Source organism: Myotis nattereri (assembly GCF_964212035.1).
Source record: "Myotis nattereri genome assembly, chromosome: 11".
Classification (NCBI taxonomy): Eukaryota; Metazoa; Chordata; class Mammalia; order Chiroptera; family Vespertilionidae; genus Myotis; species Myotis nattereri.
The window spans coordinates 12,676,409-12,696,760 of record NC_138086.1 but is presented as its reverse complement, the minus strand read 5'-3'; the positions used below and the strand labels follow the sequence as shown (position 1 = coordinate 12,696,760).

General features: G+C 41.0%; 1 protein-coding gene across 1 annotated transcript in view; it reads left to right on the top strand.

Moving 5' to 3' along the window:
* Nucleotides 1–20,352, top strand: part of LOC308526834 (cortactin-binding protein 2-like) — a gene marked incomplete at its 3' end in the record, with an annotated part of 85,859 nt that overhangs the window by 57,595 nt on the left and 7,912 nt on the right. Inside the window, exon 3 of the mRNA XM_081102069.1 lies at nt 8,351–8,575. Coding sequence (XP_080958195.1) covers nt 8,351–8,575 — 225 coding nt within the window. The remainder of the gene's footprint in view (nt 1–8,350; nt 8,576–20,352) is intronic.

The following is a 20,352-nucleotide window of genomic DNA, read 5'->3' as shown; positions in this document are numbered from 1 at the left end:
AAGCATTTCAAGGAAGCTACATGGCATTTTTTTTTTAAATTTTTTGTTAGGTTTGGTTGGTTATTTGGATAACTGCTTATATGTTCATTTTTAGGAAAGATGTTTAATGCTGTTTTTTCTTTCTTGGTATGACTTAAAAGTCCTAGGTGATTAAAACCAAATAAGAAAATACTTCTGTGCAGTCATGATGATGTGAATAACACGCAGGTGGGGGAGAACCTGTCTGGGGATTGTTAGAACACGCATTCGGTCCAGCACCTGTGAAGGGGTGTCTGCAGAATCCCTCTCAGAGTGCTTGGCACAGGACTCTTCAGCCCCCACAAGTGGCCATTGCTTCTCTATACAATATGTGACCACTCAACAAAAGCCTGTATTTCAAACATTTATTTTAAAAATCAATGAGCAAGTCAGTTCTGCTCTCCTTTTAATCATTGCAAACAAGTTTTCTTTCACATATTCTAAGTCATCTTTTTACCAGGAGCGGTTATTTTGCTGGTTCACTATAATGTCACGAAATTTGATATGTTTCTGATGGGGTTACTTATTTTGTTGGAAAAGTCTGCCAATTTACTCAGTATCTAGACACTTTAGAAAACTTAGCATGAAGCATATGACTTAGAAGTTCAGCAAATGAAGTACATTTATGTTAGCGCCACAAATAGAATATTTATCCTGAAAATTCACCCCGAAAGCTCCAAATTACACCCATTATTAATGGCAAAGCTTCTAAAGTTAATGGCATAACAGTATCTTCTTTCTCTACATGTGGTGCTTCAGAACACATCATTTGATTTACATTAGAACTGATTTTATGTATTAAAGGGTGTTGTTGAAATAGGATTCTGTAATATTTTGTTCTAAGTCTTTGCTTTTTGCTCTGTAATCCTTTTAAAAAAATATCTCAAAAGAATTTATTATTTATACTAGAGGCCAGGTGCACGAAATTCATGCTGGGGGGTGGGGGTCGGTGTGTCCCTCAGCCCAACCTGCACCCTCTCCAATCTGGAACCCCTCAAGGGATGTCCGACTGTCCAGGCCTAAACGGGCAGTAGGACAACCCTCTCACAATCCAGGACTGCTGGCTCCCAACCACTCGCCTGCCTGCCTGCCTGCCTGCCTGCCTAATTATCCCTAACCGCTTCTACCTGCCAGCCTGATCACCCCCTAACCAGTCCCCTGCCAGCCTGATCAACGCCTAACTGCTCCCCTGCCAGCCCCAACTGCCCTCCCCTGCTGGCCCGGTCACTCCTAACTTCCCTCCCTTGGCAGCCTGGTTGCCCCTAACTGCCCTCCCCTGCCGGCCTGTCGCCCCTAACTGTTGTCCCTTGCAGGCCTGGTTGCTCCCAACTGCCCTCCTCTGCTGGCGCGGTCACCCCTAACTTCCCTCCCCTGCAGGCCTGGTACCCCCCAACTGCCCCCCCTGCAGACCTGGTTCCCCCCAACTGCCCTCCCTTGCAGGCCTGATTGTCCACAAATGCCTTCCCCTGCTGGCCTGATCACCCACAACTGCCCTCCCCTGCTGGACATCTTGTGTCCATATAGGGGTGGCCATCTTGTGTGTTGGAGTGACGGTCAATTTGCATATTACCTCTTTATTAGGTAGGATTTTCTCTACCCGTGGAGTGTCATATTCACACGTGTTTCTGTAACTGTTGGATGATGATGAGTTCATTTCCACCCATGGGCATGTTGATTCTTCTCTTGTGTAGCGATTCATGCATGTACCCACAGTGCTTGGCCTCCCGCATACACAGGGGGGACTCTAGAATAATGGACCTTAGAAGCACAGCCTTTTCCCTTAAGGGAGGTGATGCAATAGGAGAGACAGAAGAGTAGTACATGCATGGACACATGCCTGAAAACGATCTCCCAGCACACTACAGGCTTCGCAGACTTCTCCTGAGGGCTCTAAAGAATATGGAGACTTCGGCCCTGGCATCTGATCCCCAACTTGCCATTTCCGTGACATAATCTAAAGGATATAAAAATAGGCAAAGACAAGCCAGAAAGAGTGTCATCAGTATTGAAATGATAGCTATCACTGCATGTTCATGGTCGTCCAAGCATAGCCAAGTGCCTTACATGCATTATTTCTTTAATCCTTCAAAACAACAAGAACAACAAAACCTTGGGTTAGGTAGCTGTTATCCTCATGGAACCAGTGAAGGCCCAGGAGAATACAGTAATCAGCCTAAATTTACATAACTTGGAAGTGGCAGCGTCTGTATTCAAATGCTTTGCAGGGCTGTGGCTCTAACTTCCTCTTCTTCTCAGCTGAAAGGAACACAGCCATGTAAATTGGCATCAGTCTGCCCACTGAATCCCTTTAGGAGAGAAGCACATTAATGGCAACCAGCTGAAAAGTTAAATATATTCGAAGAAACTCTACCTGCCCTGCTTATGGATAAACACCAGATATGGGTTGGCTCCTACTGGTCCAAAGATGGAGTAAACAGGATAAAAAGAAAAAGAAGAAGAAGAAGAGGAGGAGGGGGAGGGGGGAGAGGAGGAAGGCCTGGGAAAGAATTTGCAGCCTAGAAAAAGGAAAATGACCTAACACTTAAGATGCAAGGAAACAACCTACATCTGACAAAATTATGAGAAACAAATTTTAGAAAGTAATTTTTAGACAGCATCTGCTTTGTGTCTTAAAATTCAAGGAAGCAGACTCTGAAGTGACTGCATGGTGGGTAAGCCATATCGTGATGAAGAGAGAAGACTGTCTGCAAAGCTGAGGAAAGCAAGCAGAGAAGGGGGCAAGATCCTGGGGGCAGAGTGCTGGAGTGCGCCCTCGGTCCGCCACTTCTAGCCATACAGCCTTGGACAAACCCTTGCCCTCTCAGCGCTTCAGTGTCCTTCTCTGCAGTGTGAGACTACCTGCCTAATAGGGTTATTATAAGAATTTAAAATGAACTAGGAGAATCGAAGCATATATTAAAGTAACAGTGAAAAATCAACACCATTAAAAAATTGAATCCAAAACAAAATTAAGATCTCCCAGAATCCAGAGGAAAGGAATAAAGTGATAGAGTAGGAAATAAGATTTCATATATATATGTGAAAAAAATATGCATACACATATATACATATACATACACATATACATACATACACACACACACACACACACACACACGAGAAAATGGAGGTCCACTAGGAGAGAAATTGATGTTTTTGAAAGAGACTGGAACAAATGGAATGATGGATGCTGCAAACAAAATGTAGCAGAATCTTTCGATTAAAAAGGCTACAGACCAGGACAATGCCAGCCAACACTGGGAATAACCTTAAATGTTATATATTAATTTTAAGGGTAGAAAAAGAATTGATTTAATCAGGTGGAAAAGCAGAAGGCTTACCTGAAAGCGAGAAAAGTCTGCCTGGCGTCAGACTTCCTTGCTCCTGTGCGCTATGTAGAATGCCGGACACAGGTGACTGAACAATACGTATTCCTATGGAAGGATACCCCCTCAGAATGTTTTTACCCAGACAAGGTGGCGTTCATGTAAGAAGGAAGGAAAAATCATCCTCAGAATGACAAAGGTATAAAATATTTGAATCCAAAAACTGCTTGGAAAATAAATGATCTAAAGACTTACCTAGTTAGAAGTCAGCATAAAAATAAATAATGGTATAAAAATGCAAAGAGGAGCAAGAAATTGGTTATTCGTTCTTATCCTTGGCTTGGGCATCTAAGTGCTTAGGAGCCTCTTGGTAGATTTAGCGATTGAGTGTTGGACAGAGCTGAGTGTGTACGCTTACACAGGTGATTCTGATGAGCAGGCAGGATTGGGAACCACTGCTCTACCAATTTTAATAAAATATGTACTGGACATAGATAACGGGAAAAGTGGGGATGTTGCCAAGGATATATAAAAAGGATCCCTTTATTCAATTTATGCTAACAGGTTTGAAAATATCAAACTTTTATAAGATATATAAAAGCAAATTCTAATAAATAAAAATGATTATTTCCCAATAGTAGGACTCAATTTTATGAAAATGTCTTCTTTCTCCCAATGTGTGTCTAATTTATACATAATTTCAGTCAAAATTATAATTGCTTATTCTTAGAAGTTGATAAAATAAATTGAAATTTTATCTAAAAGAATGAGCTGGTAACTTAGCAAAGAAAATTTTGGAAACTGATATTGTGAAGGAGGCTTGTCCTACCAGTTGGTAGCATTTAATAACACAAAGTATTTGTACTAGTGAATTATGAATAGAAAGATAAAGGACACAGATAAAAAACAGGCCCCATATTACAGAAATAAAAAGGACAATTCATCACAAAGACATAATTGCTTATGTGAATAGTGACAAAACCTCAACATGTATGAAACAAAAATCAACAGAATTGAAGGGAGAAACAGACAATTTCATAAGCATAAAATTTAATATCTCCATCAGTTGTTCATAAACAACTAGTAGTTGATAGTAAAAACAAAATACGAATAACATTATCAATCATCTTAAATAACTGACATTTGTATTTGTATAATGTATTCAGTGACCGCAACAGAATTAAATGAGAAATCAATACAATAAGCTATTTAGGAAAGCTCTAAATATTTGGAATTTTTTGAAAAACATTGCTCTGTAATTCATATGTTAAACACAAAATCACAAGGAGCTCAGAAAATAATTTGACCTGAATGGCAGCAAATACAGAGCCACTACTTCTACTCTCAAAAGAGCCAAATGTGTGTATCTTGCACTTTGTAGTAAAAGTTAAATGTCAATCTCTATTTGCAAAGAAAATGATTGGCAGTTTTGTGTTGATGATCCTGAACACAATTCAACATTTCCAGCAGAAAAAAAAATTGCCCACATTTGACAATGTCACATTGGGACTATCAGTTAAAGTTAAAACAAAACCAAACCCAGCAAAACATACACACAACTGTTTCACACTGGTTAAAAAAAAGGATTAAATATTTTCTGACCATAAAATTTATTTAAACTGGTAATAGGGCCATGATTTAACCTATTTATCAAAAGTTTGCTCTGATTTAAGAAGAGCCTACGTGATCAAGAAATGGCTTGAATGTGTTAAAAATATTGTACATCATAAAATAGGTTGGATGTATGAGTAGACATCAAGTAATTATTATTGGTTGTTAAAATATAAGTTTCAGCAGGGGACCCATAATGATAAATATCGGATACTAAAGTGAGGACCAAGATACAAAATCTCCAGGAGAAATTTTGAAATCCAGTTTTGATTTTTAAAGTCCTTTCCCGCATCCTATATAATAAAAGTGTAGTATCCAAACTGTTTCCTCTACCGGGAGTTTTTCCAGGAGTTTGACCAGAGGGCGAGACTGGCTGGGGGAAGGGAGAGAGTACCTGGCCAGCAGGTGCCAGCCACTAGGGACCCTACCAGTGCATGAATTTCATGCACTGGGCCTATAGTTGAGGCAATAAAATAATCTAGATGTCGGAGATTAAAGAGAAAAGTTCTTATGAAAGAGCTTTTCTTTGGAGAGAATTGTGCTGAGTCCTGCCCCATCCAGTTACTTCTCCCTTCATTTCAAGTTGAAAGAAAAGGGCTTCAAGGACACAAGTTAATGACTTAAATTTTTCCTGAAGGCCTTGGTAGCCTGAATGAAGGTGGAGATGAAAAGCAGGAATCCTGTGGAAATGACAGAATGGTGATTTCAATGGCCATCTTGAACTGCCAGATTTTGTTTACCTGAAGATGCATAAGTGTTTCCTGTAGACTACGTTAGGCCATGGGCATCAAAGAGTCGAAATGAGATTGATTCAGGCCCTATTTAATAGAGGAGTCTGGAGAACATGGGACCTCAGCCCACTAAAACTGCTTTCTAGATGTTATTCATAAGGAATGTGTGCAAGGCTAGCTTCATAGGTGTGCAACCTATGTCATGGCAAAGGGCATGCACTTGGAAGGGGCATGTTTGGTTCAATGGTGTGCTGCTACCATCTTGAAATTCTTAATTTCTTTAACAACTTTGTGTTTTAATTTTTTACCGGACCCCGGAGATTATGTATCCTGCCCTAAATGTATGACCTACATTAGGAAACTATGGATGAAGGGACCTCAGCAGTGGGAGAAGGCGTGGCCCTCTAAAGTTACCAAGCGCTCAGAGGGAAAGAGTAGTCTTTAAATATTCACCACCTTCGTTGGTAAGGCTAGCGAACCAGTCAGGTGGAATGTTCCTGCTCCTCTCACCTCCATCTTCACCATCTACCTCCAGTCCTTTCCAACCTGGAGAGGGCTAAAACACTTAGAAAGGGCGAGCAGATTTGGGTAAAAAGAGAGCGGTTTTCATAAACTCTCCCTTCCCAGGTGGTGCATGTTAAACCTGCTGCAGAGCCTAGTCTGCTGGGGGAAGGGAAGCTGGCTTAGCACTAAGCTGGATATTCTGATAGCCAAAGGGAGACTGTTTTGTGTCTTAAAGTGACTATAAGACTTGTATTAGGTAAAAATAATTGGAAAAACCATGGGGCTTTCTTAGGTTTTCATCCAGGGCTAAGGGATGAGTTACTTACATTAATACAAATTAAGGAACAAGTGAAAGACAAAATGAAACTTCTTTTGAAATTGCATCTCTGAAGTGATTCTTATTCAGTGTATTGATTACATAAGAATCTAGAAATGTCAAATGTTTTTTGATTCATAAATCATGTTAACTTTTAAGTTTCAAATGATGCTCTGAAAGCCAGCTTAGATTTAATGGTGCAATTGAACTTCTTGTAAACAACATCTCCTAACTGATGTAATTTGGTAACAGGAAAAAACAATGCCATTTGCACTTGTGTTTGTCTAGTTGTTGGCTCTCTGACAGTGGTCTGAAAACGAAAAGTTTAGTTCAAAGTGGTTGCTTCCAAAGTGAGGAAATGTATGTAATATATCCTTAAAACACGCTTAACATTTTGACAGTTAAACTTGATTTATAATAAAGTAATTTCATTTTCCACTAGCAGTGACATAGAATAAATTTTTCCTATGGGCTCTTCTAAATGACCTGAGTTGGGAAAATGTGGATAGTTTTCAATATATTTCTACTGCTATTTCCAATTTTATGTGAAGACTGTTGTAGGGTAATTATCTAAAATTGCATTTAGTGCCATGTGGATGTGCAATTAACTTTGACACTGATAGACTGACAGAGTAAAATGAGGTTGCATTCTTTCCTGGGATTCTATGAGCTATATTTTAATGCCCTTCAATGATGAGAAGGGCATCATTTATTTACATCTTCTTAAAAAGATACGTACTTTTTAGAATTGATTTGAGAGAAACAGAGGAAGGGAGAGAGACAGAGAAGGAAAAAGAGACAGACAGAAACGGAGAGAAACAATGATTTGTTTTTCCAGTTATTTATGAATTCATTGGTTACTTCTTATATGTGCCCTGACCAGAGATCAAACCTGTAACCTTGGTGTATTGGAATGATGCTCTAATCAACTGAAGTACCTGACCAGAGCAAGATATTTACATCTTCTTAAATTTTCTGGAGTCTTTTTATTTTTAAAAATATGTTTCCATTGATTTTTTTTTTGGAAAGGAAGGGAGAGGTATCGAGAGATGGAAACACTGATGAGAGAGAAACATTGATTGGTTGCCTCCTGCACTCTTCCTTTTGGGGGTTGAACCTGCAACCTGGGCATATGCCCTGAGCAGGAATTGTCCTGGTGACCTCTTGTTTCATAGGTCAGTGCTCAACCACTGAGCCACACCAGCCTGGCTCTGGAAGTTTTTTATAATCGTTCAAACTTTACAGAAGAGATAGTCTAATAAAATTTATTTCACCATTATTAGTAGTATATGTCTTTTCTCTGTAGTTATATCTTTTGCATGTTGTGAATGTGGATTTTTTACAAAAAAATTTCATGATGTAATTTCTTTTTTGGCAAATATCCTTATCAATTCTTTCTGGCTATCCAAAACTTGTAGGAGATTTATATTTTGTGACTTGGTAAGTATTCTGTGAAATATAACATATGAATGTAATAGAGATAATTTTGTTTTTGAACTTTTGGTAAAACTTATTTTAACTGTTGATCTTTCTAATTTTATTTTAAATTAGGGAAGGCTGCACCTAAAATTCAGTTCCTTGAAGGAGTGGACATAATGGGAAAATATATATTTGTATTATGTGTAATTTAAAAATCAATTTAAAAGTACTGTAGACGGCAGCGGCATGCCAGATTATCAGAGGTTGGGGACACATTCCCCTCCCGTCTTGCTCACCGCCTGACATCACACTTTAGCCATTACTCAGAACAGTTGTGAATACCTTTTGGAAAAGTAATCACAGAACCTTCTTATAAATATCTTACCGTTTTATTTCTTCAGTGCATTCCTCTGATTTTGTCTTAGGCTCGCAGGAAGGAGGTGTTTGTCCAGGAACGCTATGGAAGATTTAATTTAAATGACCCGTTCCTGGCGCTGCAGAGAGACTACGAAGCAGGTGCTGGTGATAAAGAGAAGAAGCCAGTCTGTACCAACCCCCTCTCCATCCTGGAAGCAGTCATGGGCCACTGCAGAAAAATGCAGGAAAGGATGTCCGCACAGCTGGCTGCTGCTGAGAGCAGACAGAAAAAGGTATTGAGACTTTCAAAAGGTCATTTCCCCCCAAAATACGGTGTAGAAGGCAGAAATGATCTCTGAGGTTATCCTTTGTTCTTAAATATTGTATTTTCAGGAAGAGTTGGAATGAGTACTGAGAAATGCAAAATTCTGACCAATTCTGGTGGTGGTTTTGAAATATCACTCAAAATTAAACAAACAAACAAGCACAAAACACTAAACCAGAAAGGATGTCTGATAAAGAAATTATGTTTCCCATTAAGGTGACTTAAATACTTTCTTTAAAATAATAATTTTCCTTCTTTGAATTTCTCTTTTCTACTGCTATAAGACATGTTTAACTGCTAGGTAGGTGACCTAGTAATGCAACCAGGAAGGACTCTGATCATATGTGGTATCCCCAACTTACTTTATCCAGCTTCTGTCTCAAATATTTATTTAAAATTAAAAATCGCTTAAATTATTTCTTTGGAAAGTGAAACTAGCATGAGGAGAAGTAGAATGAAAGTTTGCGTGCAATCTCACTACATGTCATCGTGAAGTCCTGGTTAGTCTCAGACTCGCCTCTGGGGTCTGATAGCTGTGCATGCTGCAGACCCCCAGGCTCCTGCTCACTCACATGCCTTTCATTTAAACCAACTTCCTCCCCACCCCGCGCCTCCCCTACCAGCACACACTTGTTTATTGTGCATGAGTAGATGCTTCAGAGTCCTGAGTGATAAAAGCTTACTATCATCAGCCTGCGGAAATAGAAGTTTCAAGTTTGTCCTTCCAGTATACAGACAAGCTATGAATTCCCTTTAGAAAAGAGAGTGAGGAAATTGTAGAAGCTAATGATGTCTAGTGTAATTAGAATTAAGAGCAGTATGTTCTTTCAACCATCATTAAAACATAAAATGTTTGTTTCTATTTGTCCTTTTCAGAGAACTTGTTATAGCTTACATGTAACACCTGCTTGATAATCAACCTGAATGCACCATATTGTAAATATTTATGATACTGTCATTGATGTGTATCTCTTTTCTCTGTAGTTATATCTTTGCATTAACATATGCATGCCAGTGTTCTGGGGTGGGGGTTGAGTAAAAGCAAACATTTTCATCAGGATGTCAAATAGTAAGAAAATAAAGCACTGGGTAAATTAGTAAAGAAGAAGGAATTGAAGGCTTTCCATGGATGTGAGGTGGAATCAAACAGTTTTACTGAGGACGTTGCAAACCCTCTACAAAGCCCAGCAGACAACCACTCAGGCCTCTGGAAATTGTCAAAAATTCCCACAAACCACATAAGCAAGAGTTAATATATTTTAGCTGATGTCACTGAAGCTCATTTGTATTTCTTGGATGATACACATTTCATTTATGCTCTAAACATGTCAAATGAGCTATTTCATCATAAAGTTTTTCTGGGTTTTCTGCTGTGTTATCAGAAGTCAAGAAAATACTTGTTTTCATTGTAGTTTTCACTTAATATACAAAAATGCATGCTTTCCTAAATTTTACTTCAGTTTTGCATTTTATCATTTCTCTTGTAGAAAAAGAAGAAACTCATTTTGAGATCAATGAAAGATTTTATTATCTAGCTTATTTTTGTAAATCAGCTTACATCCTGTTTGTTTCTGAATGGCTGGGTCATTTCCAACCTGGCTGGTCGTGAAAGGAAATCGTTTCTGTCCTGTGAGTCCTGACAGGCTAATATGAAATGAGCCAGTGATCTTTCGCTCACATATAACAGGGATACAGTGGTTCTTTATGGCCAAATTCATTGGCTGTGTAGTCTCTGACAGGCAGCGCTATCTTCTGTCCCTAAAGGGATAGTCTGTTCTGGTAGACTGTAGCATGTAAAAAGAGTTACAGTTTCTACTCGTATCCTGAATCTTACAAAGAAAATACCACATCAAGTGATAAGGCCACAAAACAAAGAAGACATCTTTTTAGCAACAAATCTACCTGTCATCTTTAGTTTTGAAAGTTTTTTTTTTAATTTTTATATATTGAGAGAGAGAGAGAGAGAGAGAGAGAGAGAGAGAGAGAGAGAGATATGTTGTTCCACTTGTTTATGCATTCATTGGTTGATTCTTGTATGTGCCCTCACCAGAATCAAACCCACAACCTTAGCGTATTGGATGATGCTCTTAACTGAGCTACCCAGACATTTTCAGTACCCTTGCATATAAAGTAAATTGCAGCTTTAGAAATCTAAAATCAGTAAGACAAGAAAAAATCCATTACTTTCCATCAGCCAGTTCTTTAAATTACTGTCAGAGCAAAAGCCAGGGAAAGCAAAGGCCTTATTATCTACAATTCAAGTGTTTATTACCAGACACCAGGTACAGCCCATGGGTGATTCTAACACATTTGGCCGGAACGCTGCTCTGCTAGGCCTCTCCAGAGGAGAGAAGGAGGCTGCTTGCTCATTCAAGCATTGGTTCCTGCTGAGACTCCTAATAGGAGGGTTAACTGGTCATTTGTGTGCCAGGAAAATTTGGGCAAGAATAAATTTGGGTAAGGACAGAGCGCTTAAAGCCGTTTTGAATAAGCTAATGAGTAATCATCATGGGAAACTTTGTCTCCAGTAATCTCTACATTTTGAGCCTGTAACCTAGGTAGGTTAGAATGATATTTGGGGTTTTTATTACTTATCTTGTACATAATCTGTTAATAGAGTTTCTATCCTAATTTATTTTCAATCATTTTACTCACACTTAGAAAGTGTGAGTTCTAAGTGTGAGTAATTTCTAACCCTAAAATAGGAGGGACTTTATAATTTGAGCAGAGCCTTTAAAAGTAAGAAGCCAAGATAATAACTAGGAAATTCCTAAGGGAGCAATATTTTTTCCACCAGTGAAAAAACTAAAAGTAGTTAGCTCTGTGTATTGGGTATAGCTTCTTCTAGGTGGCAGCTCACTGTAATGAGGTCAGTTGCATGTCAATAGATGCTTGCATGTCAATAGATGCATCAGGCAGGGTTTTAGTTGTGAGCAAATGAAGCCAATATTGATTGAGTTAAGCAGAAAAAGCATTTATTGGTTGTTTTACATTATGGTAGAGCCTGGCTGGGCCAGCTAGGGGACCAGCTCTTACTAGCCAGCATCACCAACAAATGCTCATTATAGATGCAGTCTGAGGTGGGTGATGTTTTTGCTCATGAGAGCTGGATACTGCAGCTTGCTGACTCCAGACAGCACCACTGCCATCACTGCTCTGGGTCTTGACTGGTGCTTCCCTGGCCCTGCTTCTTTGCATGCGTCATTTCCCACTGGAAGCCTAAGAACAGGTGCATTTCATTTGTCAAACCTAAGCTCCACACCCTCTCCTCAGCTACAAGGGGGACTGGGTTAGCTCCCCGACGTTGGACATATTTCACTTCTGTGGGGAGAATAATAAGGGGAGAGAATTCTCCCTGTCAGGAAGCAGTTTCAGGTGCTAGACAACCAAAGAAATGACAGTTGAGCCAGAAAAGAATAATCAAGTTGTTCTAATTTCTTTCATAGGCTCCGTCTTCCTCTTACAGCTCATTGTACTGCACTGCGACTTGTACAGTGCTCTCTACTTCATTACATAATGGTTTATAACATATAATTTAATTTTAAATTGCTTCCTAGACTTTCATTCAAGGACAACATGGTAGAGAACCATCTAAAATAACATTTTTAGAAAGAGTATTTAGGACATCTTGTAAATGAGTGATTGTTTTTAGCTCATTCCTGAGTCTTTTTTTTTTGTATGACTCATTGTTAAATTTCAACATGTATTTGACTTCCCAGACACATTGCAGTGAGTGTTAAGAGAGAGCTGGAGATGTGTCTTACGCTCCCTCTCAAATAGGATATTTTCTTTTGCTCTATTTTCAAATTCGTTGTCCTTTATAACTCTACTCCCTCAAGTCTGCTATGTAAGCCCATTCAATTAACTTTTTTTCATTTTATTTTTATTGTACTTTTATTTTTTAAAGTTTTTACTTATTTCAGAGAGGAAGGGAGAGTGAGAGAGACACAGAAACATTAATGGTGAGAGAGAATCATTGATAGGCTGCTTCCTGCACGCCCCACACTGGGGACCACGCCCAAAACCCTTGGCATATGCCCTGACCGGGAATTGAACCATGACCTCTTGGTTTATAGGTCGACACTCAACCACTGAGCCATGCCTGCTGGGCAACATTTTTTCATTTTATTATGCTTTTTAGTTCTAGTTTTTCATTTGATTTTTTTTTCTTAGTTTCCATTTCTATGCCAAGATTCCCCTTCTGTTCTATCATTGTGACCATATTTTCTTTGACAATGGCTCCTTTAGGTCCTTGTCTGCTAATGCCAATATGGATCATCTTGGACACAGTTTATATTTGAGTACATTTATTTTTACAACGGACCACTTTGAGTTTATTCGTGGGTATGGTATAAGTTGGTGGTCTAGTTTCATTGTTTTGCATGTACCTGTCCAGTTATCCCAACACCATTTATTGAAGAGACTGTCTTCACTCTATTGTATGCTCTTGCCTCCTTTGTCAAATATTAATGGAGCATAATGGCTTGGGTCGATATCTGGCTTCTCTGTTCTGTTCCACTGATCTATATGCCTGTTCTTGTGCCAGTAGTAGGCTGTTTTGATTACTGTGGCTTTGTAGTATAATTAGATATCTGGTATTGTAATCCCTCCACCTTTGTTCTTCATTCTCAAGATTGCTGAGTCTATTCAGGGTCTTTTTTGGTTTCATATAATTTTTGGAGTATTTTTTCTAGATCTGTGAAATATGCCATTTTGGTATTTTCTTGTGTTTTTTTTATTGCTGCTTCAATTTCATCAGTTGTCATTGGCCTATTCAGCCCACTGCTTTTCATTACTTTGTATGCTTCATGCCACTCCATCTGGCCTGAAGTGTTTCCATTGATAAATCAGCTGGCAAATTGAGAAATCATCTGGGGATGTCCCATGTAGGTAATTTTCTGTCTCTTCCTTGCAGCCTTTAGAGTCTTTCTTTGTCTTTAATGTATACCATTTTAAAAATGATGTATAGTTGTGGGTCCTTTTGGGTCCATTTTGCTTAGGACTGTGTGTTTCCTGAACTTTAGTGACTTTATCCTTCACCAGGTTAGGGAAATTTTCTGTCATTATTTTTTCAAACAGGTTTTCTATTCCTAGCTCAGGTTCTTCTTTTTGCACTGTTATTGTATGAATGTTGTACCAAAGTTCCTTTAAACTCCCCACCTGCTATTTAATTTTTTTCCCAATTGCTGCTTTGAATGCGTTTTTTTTTTCCCTACCTTGTCTTCTGATTCACTGATTCAGTCTTCTTCTATTCTACTTTTGATTCCTTCCAGGGTATTCTTTACTTCAGCTGTGTTATGCTTTATTTACACTTAATTTTCTGTTTGTTTATCCTTACATAAAAATATTTTTCCCATTTTTAGAGAGAGGAGAAGGGAAGGATGGAGGGGAGAGAGAGAGAGAGAGTGAGAGAGAAACATTGATGTGAGAGAGACATTGATTGGTTGTCTCCTGCATGTTCCCCAACTAAGGCCTGGGATCAAATCTGCAACCCAAATATGTGCTCTTGACTGGGAATCGAACATCCAACTAGTTTGTTAGCAGCACTGGGCCCAGGGATGGGTCAGCAAACATCCCGTGGTTCTCCCAGCTCCACCTCTGCTGGTCTTTGCCAGCCACCAGCAGAGAATCTTAGTCACTCAAAAGTCTGTTTCTGACCAGGATGGCAGTGTAGGTAAATGTGGTACATGCCTCTTCCCAGAGCCATGTCTAAAATACAGAACAACCATCATTAAGAACTGCCTGAATGCCCTGACCGATTTGGCTCAGTGGATAGAGCATTGGCCTGCGGACTGAGGGGTCCCAGGTTTGATTTCAGTCAAGGGCATGCAGCTTGGTTGCAGGCACATCCCCAGTGGGAGGTGTGCAGAAGGCAGCTGATCAATGTTTCACTCTCATTGATGTCTCTAACTCTCTATCCCTCTTCCTTACTCTCTGTAAAAAATCAATAAAATATATATTTAAAAAAAAAAACTGCCTGAAATCCTGAAATCTGACTGAATGGAAGCCCTAAGTGACCGGCCAACCGGCTGACCAGCTAGTAGGTATGATGCGCACTGACCATGAGGGGGCAGACACTCAACACAGGAGCTGCCGAGCGACAGCAACTTTGCAGAGTGCCCTCTTGCACTCCAGGACCCCTCGGGGAATGTCGGACTGCCAGTTTCAGTCCAATCCCCCAGGCCAGGCCGAGGGACCCCACCTGCCAGAGGAACCCAGCTCACTCCGCAGATGCCCTTCGAGCTCCTGAACTGCCCCAGATGCAGCCAGCCAAGGGAGGTTGGCTCCAGGGTGTGTCCAGCCCATTTTGCCCAGTCCCGCCTTGCCAGCCACCTTCTAATTATTTTCCTTTCAATGTGCATGAATCCGTGGACCAGGCCTCTAGTAATTAAAGAAGGAACTACACTGAGACTGGTAGGAGGTGCAGAGGTGTGGAAAGGGTTGATCTGACACCCAGATGTGGCCTGGGAGGGGTATCTTGGCTGAGGAGGCCTCCTGTGAGGAGCAAGGGGTCCCAGCCCCACACCAGAACAGTCAGCCCTGAGTTCCAGTGCCGGGAAGAGAAGTCCTTGTAACATCATGCTGTAAAAACCAGCGGGGATTGTGGCAGAGTGACATGGAGGCAGCTGGAAACCCAGGCAGTTCCTCTTATAAGCCCCACGCACAAATGTACTTGGAATCACTCCCTCTGAGCTCCAGTCCTGGGGCAGCAGCTTGAAAGGATCCAGGGTCATACAGTGAGGATCTAAATTGTTTAGCATCGGGCAAGACCTGTGGAACAGCTTTCTCCCAGACAAAAGGACTGACAGAAGTCATTGTTCCTCTAATGAGATCTCCTACCCCTCACAGAGCTGACTGGCAGGCGCCATATCTGACACTCCATCAAGCTGACCCACAATGTTCACCCTGCCCTGGGGATTACCTGAGATTCTGTCCAACCCAGTTTGTAGCTGCACCCAAGTTGTTTTGCGTGGCTTTTCCATATGAATTGCCTGTCCTATCTCAGGATTCAGACTTTCCTAAAATCTCTCAAAAAAGTAGAGCTGGACTCAGCTTCCCTATACCTCTAGATAAGTGGCCCTAGACCTTGCACTAGCAGCAGCCTGCCTTGGTTCACAGCTTGGCCTCTCCTGGGCACCTCCAAGCCCAACACAAGTAACAGCCATCTGCAGATCGTTCAATAGCTCAAGCCAGGTGGCCCCAATGAGAGCACAGGCAGTAGCTGACTTTGCACCTCCCAGGAGGCCGCAGAGCCAGTGCACCTGGTGGACAGCTTCAGACAATGCCAGATTACAACTCTACCACTTTCATGAGTGACACACTCAAGAGAAGAACTTAGTGAGCAACCAAGCCACACTGAAGCAAGTCCTGTGCCATAGGGTGTCTTCTGTTGTAGCCACAGCTAGTCTTCATAGCCAGTTGGCCTGGGGGTCAATCCCTCCCAGTGATGACAACAGCAATCAAGGCTCAACTACAACAGGATAGTGCACACAGCCCACATAGGGGCGCATCTAGAGTGCCTAGCTCAGGAGACTGGGGGGGCTGAGCCATTGGGCCCTACAGGACACCTTCTACACAGAGCCACTCTACGAAATTCTGGAGATGTAGCAGCTACTTAATACATTGAAACAAACACAGAGAAGCAGCCATAATGTAAAGAAAAAGAAAAATGACAAAAAAAAGACGAAATATCCAGAAAAAGAACTAAATGAGATGGAAGCAAACAAACTACTACATACAGAATTCAAGACAATGGTTATAATGATGTTCAAGGAACTTAATGAGAGCTTCAAGGAACTTACTGAGAATGTCAAGGAACTTAGTGAGAATGTCATGGCACTTAGAACATCAAACACATAAAAAGGGACCAGTCAGAAATTAAGGATTCAGTGGCTGAAATGAATAATGTAAAGGAAATCAACAGAAGAGTAGAGGATGCTGAGAATCAAATTAGCGATTTGGAATATAAGGAAGCAAAAAACACCCAATCAGAATAGCAAAAATTAAATAGAATCCAAAAATATAAAGATAGTATAAAGAGCCTCTGTGACAGCTTCAGGCATACCAACATTAACATCATTCAGGTGCCAGAAGGAGAAGACAGAGAGAGTAAGAAGTTGAATATCTATTTGAAGAAATAATGACAGAAAACTTTCCCTACCTGATGATAAAAATAGACTTACAAGTTCAGGAAGTACAGAGAGTTCCAAACAAGATGAACCTAAAAAGACCCACAGTAAGGCACATCATAATTAAAATTCCAAAGGTTAAAGACAGAGAGAGAATTGTAGGAGCAGCAAGAGAAAAGCAGTTACTAGTATTTCCCTACAAGGGAGAGCCTATATGACTGTTAGCTTGCTTCTCAACAGAAACATTGCAGGCCAGAAGCAAGTGGTAAGAAATATTCAGTGATGAAAAACAAGGACCTACAACCAAGATTACCCAGCAAAGCTATCTACACTAATAAAAGAGAAAAATGGTAATTGGCGTACGGCGATACCTTTTTCATTGGCTAATCAGGGCTATATGCAAATTAACTGCCAACTAAGATTGACAGTTAACTGCCAACTAAGATTGGCAGTTAACTGCCAACAAGATGGCGGCTAATTTGCATATGTAGGCACAATGCAGGGAGGCGAAAGGGAAAGCAGGAAGAAGCCCCCTGCCACTGACAGTGATCGGAAACCCAGGGGGGAGCTAAGAGCTGGGGGGCAGGGCAAAGGCGGCCCTGGGGCCGCCTTTGCCCTGCCCCCCAGCCATGATCAGAGAATCAGGTGCCTTTGCCACCCTGGCCAGTGATAGCAGGAAGTAGGGGTGGAGCCAGCGATGGGAGCTGGGCACGGTTGAAGCTGGCAGTCCCAGGAGCTAGGGGTCCCTTGCCTGGGCCTAAAGCAGAGCCCATGATCGCAGCGCCCCCCACTGCCACTGCAGGTCCCCGCTGCCTGGGCCGGACGCCTAGGCCAGAGGCGTTAGGCCTGGGCAGGGGCGGAGCCTGCAACCGCGGGGAGCTGGGGGTCCCCTGCCCAGGCCTGACACCTCTGCCGGAGGCCTCAGGCCTGGTCAAGGGGCCGATCCGGTGATTGGTGATCGGAGGGTGATGAGGGTCAACTCCTCTGGCTGAGGCATCAGGCCTGGGTGGGGGGCGGAGCTGGGGATTGGGGGGATATGATGGTCCCCTTGCCCAGGCCTGAAGCCTGGGTCAGAGGCGTCAGGCTTGGGCGGGGGGTGGAGCAAGCGATCAGAGGGAGATGGGGGTCCCCTGCCCAGGCATGATTCCTGGGCCAGAGGCCTCAGGCCTGGGCGGGGGCCAGAGCCAGTGATCGGGGGGAGGTGGGGGTCCCCTGTCCAAGCCTGACACCTCTGGCGGAGGCGTCAGGCCTGGGCAAGGGGCCGATCAGGCGATTGGAGGGTGATGGGGGTCAACCCCTGAGGGCTCCCAGTATGTGAGAGGGGGCAGGCTGGGCTGAGGGACACTCTCCCCCCCCCCCCCCACACCCAGTGCACGAATTTCGTGCACCGGGCCCCTAGTCATTTAGAATTGAAGGTCAGATAAAGAGCTTCATAGATAAGAAAAAGCTAAAGGAGTTCATCACCACCAAACCAGTATTACATGAAATGTTGAAGGGTCTTCTTTAAGCAGAAGAAGAAGAAGGGAAAGGGAAAGGGAAGGGGAAGGAAGAAGCAGGATCTGGATGGAGGAGGGCAATGGAGGGAAACGGGGAAATCTGTAATACAGTGGGGCCTTGACTTACGAGTGTCCCAACTGATGAGTTTTTTGAGATACCAGCTGTCTCTCCGCCGATTTTTTGCATTGAGTTGATAGAGTAATTTGAGTTAACGAGCTCCTCAACGAGCTCGTCCTCAGAATGAATTAAACTCGTTAAGTCAAGGCCCCACTATACTCTCAACAATAAATATATTTTAAAAAATAAATACAGAAGAGGTATATTAGTCTGAATTTTCTTGTTAAAATAATCTATTAGGATAGACTGAGAGTCAGTTGGTCATTGGCTGAAGTTTTGGGGAGAGTTGCAGAAATTTATCCCATGAATGAGGTAAATTGTAGAGGAAGCTAAACAAAGGTAGATAGAGTGATTGATGATTGGGGTTCAAAGTGCAAATGAATTTGGAGTCATGTTTCTGCAGGCACCTCAGTTATGTGGTTTACTCTGTGTCCTGCTATCTGTGATAAGATTTTAAAAGACCCATATTAGTCTGAGATAGAATTCATAAGGCACGAATGATGGCAGGACAAAGATACAAATGAATTATGGGAGACTTACAGTTTTCTGTATAAATATCTGAGATAAGTTGAGTTAATCTTCTGTTGGAAGTCAGTCTTCAATTGGATTCTGAAGTATAAGATGAAAGTTATCATTTCAAAAATGAAGTGTGATTGATCCAAAGTAAGGAAATTCTATGGGCAAGATGTGTGATACGGTGATAAAAGCTTGAGACAAGTGGAACCCTGAGTGAGTGTCTTGATTCTGACACTGATTAACTGGATAACATCAGGAAAATCACTAATTTAGCCTATAGGTAGTTTTGTAAAACAAAGGTAGCCCTTAGAGTTCTGCAAGACATCATTTTTCTACCTTCAGAGCTAAACTATGAAACTCATATTTTAAAAATAAGCTGAAAACTGACCTAGTTTCTGCTTTTTTTCTACATTGTTGTAAGAATTGGGGAGGGGTGCTAATATAAAATATATTTTAAACTTTCTCATTCTAATTTTGTGTATGCCTTCCATAGCAACCTATTATTTGATGTATTTAGAAAAGGTAAATGCTACACCATAGCTTTAACTATAAATGTTATTTTTTATGATGACTAAAACATGCCTGTAAATATGTTTTACAGTACTATTGTTCTCCAGATCTCACCTAATCTACTTATAAAGTTACCCTTACAAATTTTATACAGTAGAATAGAGTGTGTGTGAATAAACAATAGTCTCTAATTATTCTTGGAGAATTATGTGTATTCCCGATCACCTATTTCACCTATTCATGGACCCATTGCAATGTTACTTAACAACTTATTCAAAGCAGGAGACAGCCAAAGTAAATAAATAACATGCCAGGCCCTCGCTGGGCAGTGAGCCATTCTCTCCTTTTGGTCACTGCCTAGTGCAGGAACCCCACATAAAGGTGTGCATTGGCATTCTAGGCAGAGACAACAGCAAAGGCAAAGACCCTGAGACAAGACCACGGTTATGAGTGTTCAAGAAACTCAAAGGAGGCCGATAGAGTGGGAGCTAAGTGAGCAAGTGAGGCTGACGTAGGAGATGGGGTCAGACTTTTGGGTTCACTGACATTGATTATAATTCTAATAAGATATTTCTTTAGCTCTTTGTAGTTTTCAAAGAACTTTCATATATAATTTTATGTGATTTCTATAGCAACCCATCGCAAGAACCTCGAAGTTAAAAAAAAATGCTAATACAGTTTGCAAATAGAGGAGATTAGTATTTATTTACTGGTACTTATTATACTGTACCTCAACGATCAGTTAGTAATTTTAAAACATTAAACCTTTAAAAAAGTAGTTCCCTTACAGAGCTCTGATTTTACAAAAACAGAATGTACTGAACTCTGTGCTGTGAACTGAAGGATGAGATTACTATTCTGTTCTATAGTTAACTTTAGTAGATTAAGAAAATTCTCTGTTGGTGTAACTTAGATGTTTTTTATAAAATTAGTTACATTTATTTTCTCATTTTAATGAGTCTAAAATATTTGTTTC